This window comes from Geotrypetes seraphini, chromosome 15 (assembly GCF_902459505.1).
Source record: "Geotrypetes seraphini chromosome 15, aGeoSer1.1, whole genome shotgun sequence".
Taxonomy (NCBI): Eukaryota; Metazoa; Chordata; class Amphibia; order Gymnophiona; family Dermophiidae; genus Geotrypetes; species Geotrypetes seraphini.
The window spans coordinates 6,703,313-6,722,982 of record NC_047098.1 but is presented as its reverse complement, the minus strand read 5'-3'; the positions used below and the strand labels follow the sequence as shown (position 1 = coordinate 6,722,982).

At 44.0% G+C, this 19,670-nt stretch overlaps 1 protein-coding gene across 14 annotated transcripts in view; it reads right to left on the bottom strand.

The window, feature by feature from the left end:
- Positions 1–1,063: 1,063 nt before the first annotated feature.
- HSPG2 (heparan sulfate proteoglycan 2) overlaps positions 1,064–19,670 on the bottom strand; it is a 332,003-nt gene continuing 313,396 nt past the window's right edge. For all 14 annotated transcript variants that reach the window (XM_033922874.1, XM_033922879.1, XM_033922877.1 and 11 more), the window contains 5 exons: positions 15,902–15,980; positions 14,163–14,233; positions 12,723–12,806; positions 9,444–9,547; positions 1,064–8,600 (listed from right to left, as the gene is read on the bottom strand). In XM_033922874.1, coding sequence (XP_033778765.1) covers positions 8,428–8,600; positions 9,444–9,547; positions 12,723–12,806; positions 14,163–14,233; positions 15,902–15,980 — 511 coding nt within the window. In that variant the 3' untranslated portion in view covers positions 1,064–8,427. The remainder of the gene's footprint in view (positions 8,601–9,443; positions 9,548–12,722; positions 12,807–14,162; positions 14,234–15,901; positions 15,981–19,670) is intronic.

Genomic DNA, 19,670 nt, shown 5'->3' with positions numbered 1-19,670 from the left:
TCACAAGCTCAGTTCGGGAATGTTGCTACTCTGGGTTTCTGCCAGATACTTGGGACCTGGGTTCGCCATTGTTGGAAAAAGGATACTGGACTTGATGGACCTTCAGTCTGTCCCAGTATAGCAGTATAGAGCCATGGATAGGACAATCAAGCCATTGTGACATCACTGCTGAGGTTGGTCTTAGGCATTGGTGGAATGAGGCATTATGACATCACAAGCTCAGCTCAGGAATGTTGCTACTCTTTGGGTTTCTGCCAGGTACTTGGGACCTGTTGGAAACAGGACACTGGGCTTAATGGACCTTCAGTCTGGCAATTAAGAACATAAGAATTGCCGCTGCTGGGGCAGACCAGTGGTCCATCGTGCCCAGCAGTTCGTTCACGTGGCGGCCCTCTGGTCAGAGACCAGCGTCCTGAGACCAGCCCTACCTGAGTATGTTCCGGTTCAGCAGGACGTTGTCTAATTTTGTCTTGAATCCCTGGAGGGTGTTTTCCCCTATTATAGACTCCGGAAGAGCGTTCCAGTTTTCTACCACTTTCTGGGTGAAGAAGAACTTCCTTACGTTTGTACGGAATCTATCCCCTTTCAACTTTAGAGAGTGCCCTCTCGTTCTCCCTACCTTGGAGAGGGTGAAGAACCTGTCTCTATCTACCAAGTCTATTCCCCTCAGTACCTTAAATGTTAAAGGGAACAAATACTGAGAAACTTTCTTTATTTAGAAATAGAGTAGATGATGGTAGAAAGACTAGTGAGAACTCTCAGTACGTTGAGGTATCAGACTGCAAACCCTGCACTTTTGATACTACCATCTACGATTTGTTCGTCAGTTCTGGATCGGGCCCTGCCTCTCCTAGACTTATGTACTGATGCCGTTGGTCTGTATGAAGATGTACCTTAGTTACATAATTGCTAATTTAACAATAAATCATCTTACAATCCCACCAGTGGTTTAAAAAGAAAAAGCTGCCACATAGGTTCAAGTACTGGCAACAAACTTTATGTAGAGGTGAGCATAGAGAAGTTAGAAAGAGTTTTTTTTAACATTAAGGTAACATCAACATTCTTTGGTAAATAGCACCTTTTATTAAAGAAATTAAACAAAACAGAGTAAGCAAATCAGAGGCAACATCGTGACATTCTCTTTTCCGAAAGACATTAGTAACAAGTCACAGCTCCTAGTGCCGGGGAGCGAGCTCGAAGGCTGGAGCATGAATCTCCGTTGCCTTTTCCAATCTTTCTTTTGGAGGCTAAAGTTATTGCAGACAGTTCTTTGTCTCATTTCCCTGTACGATCTCATTCGTTCCCTCGCCAGTCCCACATGCCTTGAGGGCAGTTCACTAACTGGGTACCTCCCTTTCAATGCCCCACCGTCACCCATTGAAACCCAGTTCCGAAGCACCCAGATTCTTGCACAGAACACCAGCGTAACCTAGTATAACAGCCGTCTTCTGAATGTGGCAAGGATGTACATGAAAAAGCAGCAGCAACTTGGGTGTTGAGTATTTTTCATCTTTCCAAAGCCTGGCCCAGGTATATGAGCTTCTTCCCTGCCCTAATAGGCTCACAATCTAAGCTGTGCGTCATGCACTGGAGGATGCGTTGCTTAAGGCTGCACAATCGGCTTCTCTAATTGCTAAGCTACTTCTCCCCTCCTCATCATATACAGGCAGTCCCCGAGTTACAAACGCCCAACTTAAGTACAACTCATACTTAAGAACGTGGTTGCGGCTTCATTTGATTTCCAGTGGCATAGACTCTTATACTTCTATAGCAGATTCAGAAATGATGCATGGCCACATTAAGAAAAGTGTGGTTGTGCATGCTGTAACTTAGAGGGAACACAGGTAGGGACAGTTGGCCCTTTTGACAGCTGGGAGCAGAGGGAAGCAGCAAGAATCTTAAAATCTACACGGTCTGAATTACATACAAATCTGACTTAAGAACAGCTTTAAAAATGCAACTTGTTCTTAACCCGGGGATTGCCTGTCCAATATAATTTTTGAGATCTGAAGACGAGGGAACTCCAGTGCCTGTATCCCTGTAGGTGTGAAGGATACCAGAGCCTACAACGGTGGTGGAAATCCCCCTTCAAATTTCACCCACTGCCTAAAATGGAGTCCATTTTTCCCAGTCCATGGAAGGTGAGCAGGGATGAGCCCGGCCACTCATATGTGTTGGGCAGGAAGGGAAGGGGAAACATGATAACTTCTTCTCAAACTAGCTTTAGTGTAGTAAGAAGCGGGAGGTAGAGACCACCAAAGCCAGTTCTCCCTACAGACAGATGGGGCCTATGTAACAGCACAATATTAGTCAGCCATGCAGGGTTGGGCTGCAAATCACTACCATTTTCTGATATGCCAGGGATCGTTTCTGTCTTTACTGGCCACCTCTTGAAACAGAAGCTTTGCTAAAAACAGACTCAAAAGCTTTACTCCCAAAGCTGAATAGCCTTGTCCAATAAAAGCATAAAGCAACTGTGTCTTTCAAAGAAGGGACCAAGAAAATCATAAGGGTCCTTTTTCCCCTAAGAAACAAGCGTAACATATTCCACCCTCTACCCAGAAAATTGCAGTAATTCTTGCATTAGAAGTGTTGTAAAAGCCAAACCTACTCTGAAAAGTAGCACACTCTAATCATGTATCCTTTTTAGAATAGCTTTACTGGGTCAGACCAATGGTCCATCAAGCCCTTCAAAAGGACCGGCAGGCCTCTCACTGCATACACGGTTGCTCTTCACTTGCACCCCCAGCTCCTTCCGTCAACTGTTTTCAGCTCGATGCAGAACAGCTGTGTCATTAAATGGCAGTACATAAAGAAAGCCTTTACAATTAGGACCTGTTGAGCTCTTAAGTTCATGTCTCTGTACTGTTTTATTAATACAGTAAAATGGTCAAGCACAAAGGCAGTGGATGCCCCCAAAGCAGGGTCACACACTATTTTTTTTTTTCCATTTTTCTCAACTCTGTATCCGTATTAACATTCTTCAAGTTATGGTTTCATATTTGCCAAACAGCAACAGAGGGAGAGCATGCAAACATTTAAAGCACTAGATGGCACAGGTCCCCTTTCAGGGACCAGCTCACGCCCTACTGAGTTCACAGTTTCCAACTTTGCAAAACCTGATTTGCATTGTAATACAACTACTAATCTGATACGTACTCCAGCTTGCTATCTAGCCCCGGGTTTCTTTGTACTGCTGTGGCTCGGCCAAGAACTGCAGTCATGCCACCAAGTACTTGGGAATCAATTTTCAATTAATTTTACAAATGGCGGTAAATCTCCTAACTCTGCTGTGTCAGAGTAAAGGAGGCTTTAGTTGTCTAAATTCACATGCAGGTGACCTGGAGGTGCTTTGGAAACTGACCAGTGTGCGGGCACGCATATTTTCACACATGGCAAGCCAATATGTATTATGCAGATACCCGGTGTGTTTGAAAATAGGTTGAATTCGTGAGGGCCAAAAGATTCATACAGGCATTCTCATTTACTTATTAGGATTAATTTGCTGCCTTTTTGAAGAAGTTCACTCAAGGTGTTCTGAATTCCATGAGGAGCAACAGAAGGGCAGAAACAGCTACAGGGCCAGGGAAGTTATTCCAGATCAATTCTGCACTGTATCTTGACATAACGCAATGAGGTAACACTAGCCATGCTGTACAGTCTGACCCTGCATATCAGGTTACACCACATCCAATATGCAAATACCATATTGTGATGTCTCATGATATACACAATTGCACCAGGGCCTCACACTTTCTGCAGCAATGTCTAAATTACCATTTCTCTACCATGCACTTTCAGAAACTTTCCTATCAAAATCAGGTAGAGGTCAGGCAATCTTCACAGTTAAAAATGTCTGCATGTTATTGCCACAAGCACGTTTAAGACCCCCTCCAAATTTAGATTACATTTTTGCTCCTGGTTTTCTTAAATAGTTTCTACTTGCAGCTCCTTCTAGCAGATTAGCTAAATTTCTCCTTTTACGTTCTCCAAAGTTGCTGCAATACTGAAGTAGCTGTGTTAAAGAGAGCAATGTCCGAGGCTGGAAAGAATGAAACACCCAATAGAAATTAATGTCAATACGCCTGCCCACCACAACCAGCTCAACTTCCTGAAAAAGCCGACATACAAAGTCATAGATGCAAAGGGGGTGAACTTGGGATAATGCAACCTAACCCTGAAGACCTGGACTGAGACACTTGCTAAAATCATCCCTCCTTCCATTCCACAAATAAAAAGAAGCCAACTGGGTTTTAATCTCAGTTCCATCTTTAAATAAAACATTATGAATGAGAGTCATTTCTGTGCTCCAGTGTTACACAACCTCTTGAACATCTCTATCCTCCATCCCTGCACCAGAAGACAACCTAACAAATGCGACAGGAATTGGTCAACCTCTCTCGATGGGGAAAAGGGGAGGTCTACCTACCAAAGTTAAAAGCATTACATGAAAGATAGTGGCTCTATGTGTGTCTGGGATCTTAGGTACATATATGGAAATCCAGATCAAATTGAGGTGGTGGAAACATCTCCTTCGCTTAAGCTATTGAGTACAACAGTTTTCCATTGTAGAAGAAGAAAGTGGTACTGCCTTCAAGCGTGTGTCAAAAAAATATATTGTTAGTCCAACTGAAAGAGGTTTCTTCATCTTTTTTTCCTCCAAGATAGTTTATTGAAATTGCAACAGTTAATAAGATATCGAATAGATAGGAATACAAACAGTCGGTGAATAAGACTTAAATATGATTTTCTGAAAGAGATAGCTCAGCTGTAATATTAAATATCCTTGGAATGATTGTCCATATCTCTTGCCAAAAACACTGGACAGGTGGACATTCATATATGTAGCAAGGATTTCATCTTTTTTGTTTTATTTCCCATTTATTACCAACATATCAGAAGAAACATTATTTATTGGGAAATTCTTACACATCTTTGGCTCGAAGCTGTCCTTCAGGCAGCTGCCTATCAAGGCCTTTTGATTTCTCGCTTGGATCAGTGACAAGACAGAAAACGAGCCCCAGATACGTTTCAATTGCTAACATAAAACATTGGGGGGGGGGGGGGGGGGAGAACCTGTGAAAACTTGTCTAACTTGCAACAAGTTTCTATGCCTAGTATTGCTTCTGGCATCTTTTATCTCTGTATCGATTGCTGTGTGTTTGTCTGTTCCTCCATCCCATCAAAAACTGAATGCTTTCCCCTCTTGTTTTACACTTGAACTTTGTAGGCCAGACTCCAGGCTTTTTAATATTTTATTGAAGACCGTCTTATTCATTATGCAGCTGAATGATTTGATCGTGTCTAGTTTCTATTCTAGAACGTTCCTGAGTCGTCAAAATGGCTAGACGCTTGTCATTATTTGGTCAACTGCAAATATACATATGCAGGAAGTCCAATCTGGGCTGAGCCTTAGTGGGGGGCAGTATATTTTGTCCCTTTTGAATCTAATGCGAGACTATGGGTTCCCCTTTCTCTTAATATATACATTTCACATACAACTCATATTGAATATTTAAGAAAATATAAGTTAGAATGGCTACAACTTTCCATTGGTTCACAGCAGCACTGGATAAAGATGAGTAAAGTTTTGTTGTTTGTATGTCTGGGAAGGTCAAGACAGGTATCAATATGATACTATAGTGATAGCGGCTAAGACGCAAAAGCTGAGATCAGTAGCTACAGAAAAGGAAACAGTTTAAGGATGTCCTTAAAAAGCTATATCTGAACCTAATTCCCTAGATATACAAAGTTTTAACCTGACAGGAAGGATTGGGACAGACAGCAGAAGGTAGCCAACCCAAATGAATGTAAGGATCACTTCATTTAGTAAAATTTTACAAAAAGGGTAGGGGCAGTTCAGCATTGGTCCCATTCAATAACTTCCTTATTCATTCGAAATAGCCAGGGAGATCTCTCGCCATCACATGCCCTCTGGTGAACTGGGTAAGTACAGTAGTAATTATTTCCCGTCTTCACATCTAAGACTGGAGAATTTTAAATCTCACCACTTTAGGCAGAGTTTGCAGTCAAAGATCTGGTGGACTTCAGCTTAGCAGGATTAAAAATAAAAAAAAATTTGCTAAAAGAACAGTCCATAAGCCATTATTAAGATGGACTTGGGAAAATCCGTTGCTTATTTCTAGGATAAGCGGCATAAAATCAGCTTTACTCTTTTGGGATCTTGCCAGGTACTTGTGACCTGGGTTGGCCATTTTTGGAAACAGGGCTTGATGGAGCTTTGGTCTGTCTCAGTATGGTAATACTTATGTTCCTGACCTGTCGTGCCATCAACCAAGCAGGTGTGACAAGCAGCATTGTGCATCCCATATGGATTAAAATATTGCTGTTACGCCCTTAATTTTCAAACTGCAACCTTCGTTTGCTTTAGTTTGTTGCTAAAAATACTGATAGTGGTTAAACGGAACCTGATAATGAATCTTTAGCACCTCATGCATCACAGCGCTCTATATAAACAAAAATATGACCTGGCTATTGGTTGCCAGAGCCAGTGAAATCACCGTGACCCTCAAGAGCCAGGAAAAAATGGCTTTGAGGGCCATTGGACATGTGTGATGGGTTTGCCGTCACTGATCTGAAGTGAAATGGCCCAGCTGTCCCTCCTGCAACACTCCTGACCTGCGGCCAAACAGTCCCTGCCCTCGGTATCACAAGAGGACACGTCTCTGGATGTCAGATACCCAAAAGATTTTGAGTCATATTATCTGGTAGTCCTCTCGCAGGGAAGATGACCTTTTACTCTTTTGCGCCACTCATCATGTCCCATGTAAGAATTAAAAAAAAAGTGAATTCCTATGAATCCCTGTCAAACTGAGCATTCAACACAAGCAACTCTTCGACTAAGACTGATATGAGGAGTACGAGCCTTGTTTTAAGAGTCGGCTTCTCCGCCAAAATTGCTTTTCTCCTCTCAAGGAAATGGCTCTCTTCCAGTTGATCTCCCCTTCCCCCACCCGTTCTAAAAAAAAAAAAAACTTGGTAATGTAAAAACATCATCCAGAATACATACCTAACTACTGGATTTAATGAGCGCACAATGTAAGTGGCCAGTGCAGGGTAACTGGTGAGGACTTGGCAATTTGAAGTGTAAACAAAAACAGCCCGGAAAACCCAGCGGTGGGATGGCTCCATCACCACCGTTGAGCGATCTGGGATTGCTTTACTGTCTTAAGAAGCCATTGACAATTCAAACCAAGTTGAGGTGAATTAGGAAGGGGGATTTTAAATCAGTAGTAAGTGTCGAAGGCAAAAATTCCTAAACATTTTGTCCTTAAAAAGGAATTCACTCTCCCTCCTTTGCAAAGGTAGATTTTTTTTTTTTCTACCCATCCTAAGTATCTGCCAACAAGGGATGCTCACATGCCCAAAATTCTCATAGACTTCAGGTCAAGAAATCAGACCGGATTCTTTGCGTGCTCTTAATATTTCAATTCCCAAACCACGCTCCTCCAATCGCCAATATTTAAATGAAGCTCCCTGGGAAATTTTGTCCCCTGTGTTCTGTGCTTTACTGGTGATTCTGGTTTCTGCGGCTCCAGGGAAATCTCTGCCAGGTGCTGGCAAAAATCAACCAGTGAAATCCTTGAAAAACCTTTTTTGTAGATAGCACTGAAAGTCCTGGGAGGATACGTTTGTAAAATGAACCCCATTGTAAGACAACAGGGCATTCCAGAACCACCTTATGAAAATTTCAGAGGGGAATAAAACTTTTTTTATTTAATGCCACCATCCATTTTTTTTTTTAAAGAGGAGCAAAAAGCAACTTTTTGATTTAGGAAGCTATTAAGGAGGAAAAATGAAACTTGTCAATGAAACTTGTAACACAGTAAAGCATTCCCAACGTATAAAACTATGTCAGGTCAGCCCTTCCCTTAAATTTCTGCCTTTCATCCAAACTCTCAACAGTAATGGGAGGCAGAGCCTGGCATGCCAACAGTATCCGAGTCAGGCTTCGCTGCCCATTCCTGGATAGTTTTTTTTTTTTAATGGGTGCGGCGCAAGGCCGATGGTACGACATGCAGGGCTTTTATTTTTATATCATTAATACCTCACATAGTGCCCCCAAAATTAAATAAAAACAAAACCCCCCTGTAACAAAATCCTGCTCCCCAATCCAGTTTCTTCTTTTCTTTTAAACAAATGCACATTTTATGTCACTTTGGTTATCCAAACCTAACACTTTTCCTTCATTTAAAAATGGTAAAATATTTATCATGGAACTCTGATGTACTTTTTTTTTTTTTTAAGAAAAAATGGTTGTGCAACCAGATACAACCCAACTCTCCCCCCACTTTTTTTTGGTAGCAGCAAGGCATCATGCTGGTCTTTGTCTTTTTGGACTTTTTTTTGTTTTGTTTTTAATAAAATGTCTTTTGTTGGCCTGATGGTGGCGACACAAGCTCAAGCCTATGAAGGGCACTCTCTGGTATTATGTCCCGCCTCCACATGATGCTTCAAGTCGACTGGCTGATGAGGCTGGTGTCCTGGTTTGCTGTTCATCAGCACTATATTTTTAAGGCAGCCTGTGATTCCAGAGAGATACTTCTTTCCTGTCAGCATTTTCACGTGGGGGGCTCCACCTGGGAGTCAAAGAGAGAGAGAGAGAGAGATTTCAGCATATCTGATCAATTATGTTGCCTGGTCTTACCCACAGGACAATTCTGAATTTTTTGTGAATAGCCTTGATTGCTCCTATGGCCAAGGCTAACACATCAACTTTCCCTTACGGTACTTGTCTGCTATCGGTCTTCGTGCCAGTATTTAGCCTTAAATGGAGTTTACTACCCACTTTGGGCTTCATTCCCAAACAACCCAACTCCGAGAAGACCTGGATCGCCGGGAGCCGCTACCGGCCTAACACTGTCCGCGGGCTGGGCCTTGGTCAGAAGGACTCAGGATCCCGAGCGGCGCTGAGGAGGTGGCCACGTTTCCCGCACCCGTTGCAGAAGGTAAGCAGGTTCAGCCACTGCAAGGCAACCCACTTCTGTGAGCCAAGTATAGGACAATCAAGCCATTGTGACATCACTGATGAGTTTGGCTTTTTGAGGCATTATGACATCACAATCTCAGCTCTGGAATGTTGCTACTCTTTGGGTTTCTGCCAGGTACTTGGAACCTGGGTTGGCCAGTTGGAGACAGGACACTGGGCTTGATGGACCTTCGGTCCCTCCCAGTATGGCAATTCCTATGTTCATTAGATAAGCATAAATATGAACACTAGGCTCATTTCTGCCATTCAAACCATTACTGCATTTGTATTTTCAGAGGTGTCTTCAGATATGTGAGACACTTTCATGTCAACCATGAGAGTCATCTTTGTCATTAAGCAGCCAACCAAAGATTGTTGGGGGAAGGAAATGGAGTTCCTGGCTCTTATGGAGAACAACCCTCTGGTGGGTGCCGACAACTGTCCAATTTCTTACCTAGGTAAATGTGGCCCTTTGTGTTCATCATGATATTGCTTCCAGGAGACTGTCCATTCACCATCTCTTCACCATCTACCTGGATGGACCCCGTCTTCCCCTCCCTGCAAACAAAGCCACACATGAGAGCAACCAGTCTATTCTCCCACTCTCCGATTGTCCTCTGGTCAGAAGGATAAATCAGAATTTTATTTATTTATTCAGTTTTCTGTACCATTCTCCCAAGAGAGCTCAAAATGGTTTTCATTAATTTATTCAGGTACTCAAGCAATTTTCCCTGTCTATCGCGGTGGGCTCACAATCTATCTAATGTACCTGGGACAATGGGGGGATTAAGTGACTTGCCCAGGATCACAAAGAGCAGTGGGGGTTTGAACCCACAACCTCAGGGTGCTGAGGCTGTAGCTTTAACCACTGCGCCACTCTAGAAATCAAAATGTAGTAAAAGTGAGCTGAGTATCACTGAGAAGGTTGGCTCTTATTGGTGACATCACTGAGGAGGTTGGCTCTTATTGGTGGAATGAGGCATTATGATGTCACAATACCAACTCTTGGTTTTCAGAGGTTGAAACTTTTAACACTATCTATTTATTCAATTTTCATTACCATTTTCCCAGGGGAGCTCAGAACAGTTTACATGAATTTATTCAGGTACTCAAGCGTTTCCCTGTCTGTCCTGGTGGGTTCACAATCTATCTAACGTACCTGGGGCAATGGGGGGATTAAGTGACTTGCCCAGGGTCACAAGGTGCAGCGTGGGTTTGTAACTTTAACCACTGCACCACACTGTGCTTCTTACTTGCTGTTTCCTCCTCAGCAGTCAGAACCAAGGGGTGCCCCTATTTGTTGGAGATTTAAAATATATTTATATTTCAAGGGGCGCCCAAATATGCTTGTTTGCCTAGGGTCCCTTAGCAGGCTTATCCTAAACTAAACTAAACCTTAAGTTTGTCTACCGCATCATCTCCATAATGATAGAGCTCGACACGGTTTACAGGTAATTCAATAAATGAGGGAAGGACATAATAAGAAATTAGAGGTTATGAAGAGGATAGCTAGTTTTACATTTTGGAGAAAAGCCAGGTTTTCAGATGCTTTCGGAATAATTGGAATGAGCTTAGGTTCTGCAGCGGGGCAGGGAGGTTGTTCCAAAGCTCGGTGAATTTGAAGAAAAGGGATTTCCCTAATTTACCTGCATACATGACACCTTTTAATGAGAATGAGAAAGAGAGAAAAAAAGAAGAGAGAGAGAGAGAAAACAGAGAGGAAGAGAGAGAGAAAAAAAAGAGAGAAGAAGAGATAGAGAGAGAAAAAAAAGGGAGAGAAGAAGAGAGAGATAGAGAGAAAAAGAGAGAGAGAGAAAAGAGAGAGAGGAAGAGAAACTAAACTAAACTAAACTTTAAGTTTGTATAAACTAAACTAAACCTTAAGTTTATATACCGCATCATCTCCACAAAAGTGGAGGTCGACACGGTTTACAGGAATTAATATAGAAAGGAACTCCAATGGAAAGGAGAAGGGCTTAGAAAAAGAAAGAAAGAGGGGACTAAGTATAATGGAGAGGGAGGGAGTAGTTACATTTTATCCATAAAGATAGAGCTCGGCACGGTTTACAGGTAATTCAATAAATGAGGGAAGGACATAATAAGAAATTAGAGGTTATGAAGAGGATCGCTAGCTTTACGTTTTAAATAGACAGCTTTATGTTTTGGAGAAAAGCCAGGTTCTCAGATGCTTTCGGAATAATTGGAATGAGCCTAGGTTCCGCAGCGGGAAAGGGAGGTTATTCCAAAGCTCAGTGATCCTGGCTCTGTGCATTTTGGCTGATGTCACTATGATCCTGCAAACTTGACCTGTCCAAAGAAAGCCAGCTTGCAATATACTGGGGACTGGGCCGGATGGGCCTGGTTCTAACAACGGAGCCCTAATCGTGGACGCCTAGGGATGCCTAACTAAAATCCACGCGCAACTAAATTGGCCTAGGAATTGACCACGCTATTTAAAACCAATTTAAAAAAACATTTAAAGTTGCGTGCGGATATCCATACAACGCTTAAATCCAGGCACCCTCTGACACCTACCTGAAACGCAGGCGTGGGGTTAGGGGTGGAGAATAGACATGCTAAACGGGCTTAATATACTGGCGTCTATCTCAACAACACCTAAGGGCATCCAGGCACTGCCAGGCGTGATTCTATAAAGGATGCCTAGCGGTTGATTGACAACCGTGTGCTGGCGCCTACAAGTTAAGCGCAGTTAGGCGCCGTTTATAGAATCGGGCCAGTGCAGCCAGAGATTTAATTGGGCCTAGTAGTACGAGGGTGGTTTGAAAAGTCTGGTATAAAAAGCAAGTTAAGCAAATAGTCTCCATCGAGAGCTACACACTTAGGACTCCTTTTACAAAGGTGCGTTAGGGCCTTAACAAGCGGACTAGCGCGCACTAAAAAGCCACATGCGTTAGCCGCTACCGCCTCCTCTTGAGCAGGTGATAGTTTTTCAGGTAACGCGCTAATCCGGTGTGTGCGCTAAAAACGCTAGCGCCCCTTTGTAAAAAGAGCCCTTAGTCCAGCGAGTTTCCAGGTTTTTTTTTTTTTTTTACGAACAACGAAGGCAAAAAGGCGCACAGCGACTCCCAGTACAAAACAAAGAAGCCGCGGTGCTAGAAAGGCACAGAACACACGGAGAGAAAAACGACAGGGCTTTCTGGCTCTGCGGAAAACTAAGAACTGAAGACCACGAGGAGGGGATGCGCCCTCTAGTGGAGCAGGAAGGCACACACCTGCGTGGTGCAGCACCAGCAAACTTGAAATCTTCAATCAAGTTTGCTTGAAAAGCTTTCCGCGTCGGGGCTCCGTGGAGGACGTCACCCACATGTAGAGAATATGCTGCCTGCTTGTCCTGGGATAAAACAGCTTACGAAAAAACTGGAAACTTACTGGACCTAAGTGTTTAGCCCTCGATGGAGACTACGTTGTTTTTTTTGGCCAAACGTTTCAAACCACCCTCGTACAAATCAAGAATTAGAGACCTGAGTCTTTCCCATCTTCCCAGAACAAACAACAACAAAATCTTAAAACAAAACATTTGGATTCTGAACTTTTAACATTCTAAGATCCTTTCTTTCACTCCGGCATCCTGGAAACTCCTCAAATGCATGTCCTTGGCTGAAGCAGACGTTCCCTTGGCGGACAACAGCTATTAAAACCTTCCCTTTATGACTCACTCCACGAGTCAACAGCCCTCTGCTTATTCTTCCACATCATGTTCCCGTCCCCTTACCGGATGGCCATCACTTTGTGCCACTCTCCATCGTTGACCGGATCTTCAGAGATGATATTTGCCTCACCGCTGCCCAGCTGGTAACTGCAAAGGGACAAGGAGAGGGGTGGGATAACAACTGGTGGAGGGCTCTACATTCAGAGCAACCAAGCGCAAAAGCATGCTGCCTGTCCCTGGAAGACTGGTTTCATCTTCGGTACCAGTCCGCATCCCCCAGGCTCACCCTGTCTAATATTCCTTCACTGTCTGTGCTCAGCTTTGCGTGTGTGCATATCTACAGGTTATGTACACAAGGACTTACTGGTTTCCTTTCACAAATTTGTTTTCAGTATTTTAGCAAATAAAAGCTATTTAGTGCATGCTAAAATACAAACAATTTGATTTCATTTTGGGTGGTTTTGGTTTAAAAATAGCACACGTTCTCAATTTCATTTGAAACCGCAAATCTGTGTTACTGCCTGTGCTTCACACAGGCTTAGACGGGTAACCTGAGCAAGGTGCCCTGCGCTTTCTGCTTGTCTAAGGTGTACAGGTGAGTAAGACTAGCCTTACTGGGTCAGACCAATGGCCCATCAAGCCCAGTAGCCTGTTCTCACGGTGGCGAATCCAGGTCACTAGTACCTGGCCAAAACCCAAAGAGTAGCAACATTCTATGCTACCGATCCAGGGCAAGATGTGGCTTCCCCCATATCTTTCTCAATAACAGACTATGGACTTTTCCTCCAGGAACTTGTCCAAACCTTCCTTAAAACCAGCTAGGCTATCCATATTGAAGGACGCTGCTAAATTGAAAAGATGGTCATGCTCTGCGCTGAATACCAACGCGTTTCGCTTTCTCTTTATCAAGGTCACATTGGTAGAGGGGAGAATTTTGTTGAAATGCTGAAAAGCTAAGTTATTTATTTAAAAACTATTTAAATTATGAAATAAAGAAAATTAAATTAAAATATAAGTAAGCTTTTGCCACATTGGGAAGAATGAGGAATTGAACCTCAGCGAGCTATGTTACTCGGGGGGTGGTCTGAAATCCCATAGGCATTAGCATGACTTTGCCTGCTACGTTATGAAATTGCCTTCAACGTTACTGAAAAGATATTGTGTTATAGTAAAGGAGTCACCTTGTAACACATTTTCTTATTGGAAGAAGGGAAAAACCGACACTAGAGCCGAGATTCTTATGCCTGGAGCTGCTAGCTTTCTAATGCAACATTACCAGTAGAGGCACGCTCGTGTGGCGCCCCAAACAGGTCCTCAATGGACACAGACACAGCAGTGGAAGTGTGTCTTCAGGAAAGCTGTACCTTCCCCCTTCACATGGTCAGTGTATGGGAGGGGGACAAGCCAGAAAGTGGGATGTTACTGTGAGTAGTACACGATTGTTTCCTGGCAGCAGCCAAGGAGAAGCCACAATAAGAATCCACATAATGGGACTTTTCTTACCTGAATACAAGATGTCCATCCTTGAGTCCAATGCTGATGAAGTCTTTGGTCTTTCCATTCTCCTTTTCTGCCTGTTATGAAAACATGTTTTTATAATTCATCCTGCTCAGAGCTGGGACTGCCTCTGAACTGGGCTCAAAATCAAGTTCTCAAGGTAAAATTAGCTCTTACCTGCTAATTTGCTTTCCTTTGACTTTCCAGAGCAGTTCAAATGGGTAAGTTCTGCACTCCTACCAGCAGATGGAGCTTGAGAACCCTAGTAGACTCAGAGAGCGCCAATAGGTACCCTGTGAAGTTCCTTGCCAGTCAAGTCTTATCTGCCGTTAGGAGTGCTGAACCCACTTGTTCAAAGTGCTATGGAGGAATGCTAAGGAAGAAAGAGATTTGTTTTATAAAACTAGCCCCCAAAAGACTCAAAAATGGGTGATAATACTGTGGAAATAAAATATTGTTCTGCAAAAGGGAAAGTTTTCACTTTTTATATTAAAAGCACTACAAGACCTGAAGAAATACTAACCCCACAGCTATCAGAAATGTCACTATGTTCCCCCCTCCACCACCCCCCCCCCCCCAAATCCTGTGTGCTGTTAACTTTAAAATCATTTGACTCTATGAGGTCACTGCTTCTGTTTGGTCCAGGTTACCGTATGACATCACTCCATGTAAGGAAATCTACAATGCTTTTCCACAGGGAAACAGCTTAAAGAATTATTGGCTTGGTAGGAAAATCATTATGCTAATTAGAGATGTTCTGAAATCCTGAGTGGATTGGTGTCTACAGGACAGGAGGCTGCCTACCCCCATTACTGAGCACTTTTCAGCAACCAGTGTACCAGCAGTGAACACATTTACATGTTCCATGTGTGCACCCCTCAATACCATCCCTCCAGAAACACTGACATGAACATGTACAGTTCCAGACACAACATTCCTCCCCCTCCTCCATACACATACCTTGAAAAAAACCATATTTATACCCCATCTTTCTTCACAGATGAAGGCAACATTTCACAAACACACATCCCGAAACATTATTCCCCTTCCTCCATACACACTCATACATTAAAATGTACTGATGACTTGACCCATGTGTTAATGGCCTTATTGTATCATGTAGAGTATGTTGAGATTGCTCTTTTGTGATACTCCTATGTCATCAATAAAACATGTTTGAATTAAAAATGAAGGAATCTAATCCAATTCTTGGTCTTATATATCGATTCATCCCTACAATAGGGCTTGACTTAGTTTACAGAAATAAATGATAGGACATGGGAATCCCAAGTAGTCCCCAAGCTCTGCAAAAAGTTCCATTAACACCGGAAGGGATCCGGCTGGATTCTGTTTATGAACCAAAAGGTCATCAGCAAAAGCCGAAAGTTTAAATACTTCCCTCTATTTTGGGATTGTCCAAGATCAGGTCCTGAGCTCAGAGACACCCCCCCCCCTCCCAGCTCAAACCAGCTAACAAAGGATCTGAAAGATCTCATCAACATTCATGCAACCGTTCATTCCCAAACCGTTCCCTGCCCCTGAAAATCAACCATAATTTAAAACTACCACAGCCATTAAACATGCTGCCATGTAACAGCCATAATTCTCCCTGGAGAGGTAGTAACAGGTCGGGGGCGCAATGACTCAACACATCTTGTTCGCCCAGGATTAACTCCTTAGACACCACTCATCGCCGGAAGCAAACACAGTAAGACACACACCCCCGGCTCCCGTGATCAACTCACCACTCCCTGCCAGAGGATCAGGCCGTTTGAGGAGCTAGTACGGATTTCCAACTCAATGGTTTCGGGGGCTTCTGGGAGGCTGTAACGGGAGAAGCAGCAGAGTTAGCACTATCTGGGGTTTATTAACGAGCAACATCTGGTCAAAACATGACAGGACGATACGTTCAGGAGTAGGAAATGTATAAGTCACATAGGGCTAGATCAGTGGTCTCAAACTTGCGGCCCGCCAGGTACTATTTTGAGGCCCTCAGTATGTTTATTATAATCACAAAAGTAAAATAAAACAGTTTCTTGATCATTTGTCTTTTTAGCTATAAATTACAATATTATTACTAAGATTTAGCCAAAAGAAAAGATTTATAAACTATAAAGAGTTTTACCTAATGCAAAATTGTCATTTCTTTAATAAGACATTAACTATGTTTTGTGAGGCCCTCCAAGTACCCACAAATCCAAAATGTGGCCCTGCAAAGGATTTGAGTTTGAGACCACTGCCTTAACATGTTTGTCTCTGGGAAGCAGAGCCGAGATTGTGATATCATAATGCCTCATTCCACCAATAAGAGCCAACCTCATCAGTGATGTCACAGTGGCTTGATTGTCCTGTTCTCCCCTCTGCCCTCCAACCCAACTGTTCCCCTTAACTCAGTGGTCTGACTTGCGGCCCGCCAGGTCCTATTTTGAGGCCCTCGGTATGTTTATTGTAATCACAAAAGTAAAATAAAACAGTTTCTTGATCAAATGTCTCTTTAGCTATAAATGACAATATTATTATTATTAAGACTTAGCCAAAAGAAAATATTTATAAACTATAAAGAGTTTTACCTCATGCAAAATTGTCATTTCTTTAATAAGACATTAACTATGTTTTGTGAGGCCCTCCAAGTACCTACAAATCCAAAATGTGGCCCTGCAAATGGCTTAAGTTTGAGACCACTGGGCTAGATTTACAAAGGCTACGGATCCGATCCGATCCGTGTCCGGGGGGCGCTGATTCATGAATCGCCCTCATGCAAATGAAGGTGATCGGAATCACGCCCCCATCCTGCGCATGCTTAAGAGCAGCGATCTTTTTTTAAACTTTACTTTTGTTTCTTTTTTTTTCTTCGTGAGCCCGGATTTTAACCCGCGGGTTAAAACCACGGGCTCGTAGGGAAGGGCAGGAGAAATTCAGAGCAGGCAGGAGAGAGCAGATCGGGGCTGAGAGCAGGGCGGCAGAAGGCAGGGCAGTTGGCGAGGACCTCAGCGACTGGTCCTCAGCAGTCGCTTATTTTTGGATCGGCCAGCCCAGCCAGTGTGGCTTTTTTATTTTAGCGAATCGCTTCCTGCCTGCATTTGAATGCCGTTCCCCCTCATTTGCATGCGCGGATCGGAGGATGATCGGGACAGAAGTTAGTGAATCGGGTCGGAAGGAAATTGGGTAGTAAAGGGGTCGCTAAGTGGTCGGAAGTTGTTCGGTGGCTTAGTGAATCTAGCCCATAGGCCCGGATTCTATAAACGACACCGGCATCGGCGCCATTTACAGAACCGCAGCTGTTTTCAAACCAGGCGCCTTAAATAGAGCGAAAAAAACAAACAGCGAAGGAGACTCTTGGTGTTCAATGCCTTTTTATTATATCACATGACTCGATGCAGGCATTGAACACCAAGAGTCTCCTTCGCCTCGCGCCTACAGAAGCGCCCAGGGTCACCCAAGGCCACTTCAGGTGTAAATCACGCCGGCCTCAGGCATCCTAAGGCATGCCTAGTGCTTCCGTAGGCGCCGAGTGGTGCATCGATTCTTTATGGGTTAGTTAGACGATGGTAGGATGCCTGCTGTTGCCTAACTTCGGGATGCTGTTAGTAGAATTTGGGCCAAAGTGAGAGAATTTAACACATACATGGGACAATGACGGGAACACATTTGGGGAATCCGCAGTATTGTACACTATCTGCCCTTCCATGGCTTCCAAAAGCAGGACAGGACTGATAAAATGGAAACCCCTGTTCTCATGGGATCCTGCAGAGATAATCTGGCAGAGGAAGACCTGCTGCTCACTGAGCCCTCCTTCCTGCTAGACGTGGCTCGAACCCAGCCCTGCTCTTCTCTCTGATGGCACGCGCATCTGACAGAGCTCTCTCCTAAATGTTTCCAGGTCAAAAGACAAGGACGGAAACCCGAGGAGAAAAGGCATAAATGGAAGGTCCTGAGGTGGGGGGAGGAGGAGGAAGAACCAAGATAATGTTCATCTAAGCTGTGGATGAGTTCAAAGGTCAAAGCAGGTTTGAAATCTGCTTTTCCCCGATGTTGAGGGCAAGTTATTTTCTCCTCCATTGCCTCAGATACGCACCTAAGATGTAAATCCTCTGAACTTGTAGCTTAGATATGAAAAGGTGAACAATTAAATGTTGAAAAGGCAATTGATCGTAAACGCCTTCTTATGTTGACGCCTTATGTAATATCAGTCCCTGATAACGTTTTATTAGACTGATGAGTTGAGTCTTATAGCAAAGTTTTTTTTTTGTAATTTAATCTACGTGTACTGTCTATTATTTATGATTGTGGCTTTGTAAAAACCGTGTCAGTAATACACAGTATAAACATTTTTAGATAAATAAATCAATCTAAATGTAAATGATCAGGAGGGTCCAGAATGCACCCCGAGACTGTGATTGGATTTGGTCTTTACAATCAATTACAACCTGTGGCCAGCCCTTCAGTTTCCCTGCATGCTTTGGGGGGGGGGGATGACCTGGCTGTGGAGGTGGGGCTGAGGGGCAGAGATCTATGCCAGAGATGAAGGAGCAAGAGGCAGGTGTGAGGGATGGGGTAGAGTGTTCCCTCGCGAATACGCAGTTCGCGAATCGCAGACTCACTCATTCGCGGCCTGCTCCGACCGCCTCTTCCTGTAGTAAAGTCGGGCTTCACCAATCAGGAGCTGCGTGTCAAAGAAGCTCCTGATTGGTGTAGCCCAACTTTACTACAGGAAGAGGCAGTCGGAGCAGACCGCGAGTGATTTTCTTCACCCGTTGGCGCTCCAGCTGCCCTCTCCTGCCTCCCTTGCCTTTTGACAGGCGAAAAACCACATTTGCGTTTTTTTTAAATTTGTGGGGAGTTCCTGGAACGGAATTGGGGGGCCAGGGGCTCCACTCTTCTCTGCCTCTCCTCCCCCCAGCCACACTCATGCACCCCTTCCCTGCCCGCATCGATGTCGGCTCTCTCTGATCTCACTTCCAGGTTCCGCGCCTAGAAAGTGACATCAAAGGGAGAGCCGACACGTAGGCAGCAAGTTTGTAATGCTGTTCGCGCTGGAAAAATTAAAGAGGTACGGGGAAGGGAAGAGGGGCCTGTGCATGGCAGGGGCGGGGTTGGGCAGGAGCGATGGTACGCACCCCCCCTTCCCCCATACCTTTTTAACTTCTCTGGCATGAGCAGTATTGCCCATGTCAGTGTTGGTTCACCCTTTGATGTCACTTCCTAGGTGAAGGTCCCAGAAGTGATGTCAGAGAGATCAGAGTGATGTCAGAGAGATCAGAGTGATGTCAGAGAGATCAGAGTGATGTCAGAGAGATCGCCGATGCCAATGCGAGCAGCAACCTCACACCAGGGAAATAAAAAAAAAGATACCGGGGAAAGGCAAGAGGCACACGGCAAGGCGAGGAGTGGGAGGGTGGCCACGCCCTTAAGAAGATCGCACCCCTCCCCCTCCGCCACTGGCTACTCCTTCAGTTTTGGGCCCTAAGCATGAGCCTAGTTTGCCTATATGTTAATACCATCTTCTCCCATTAA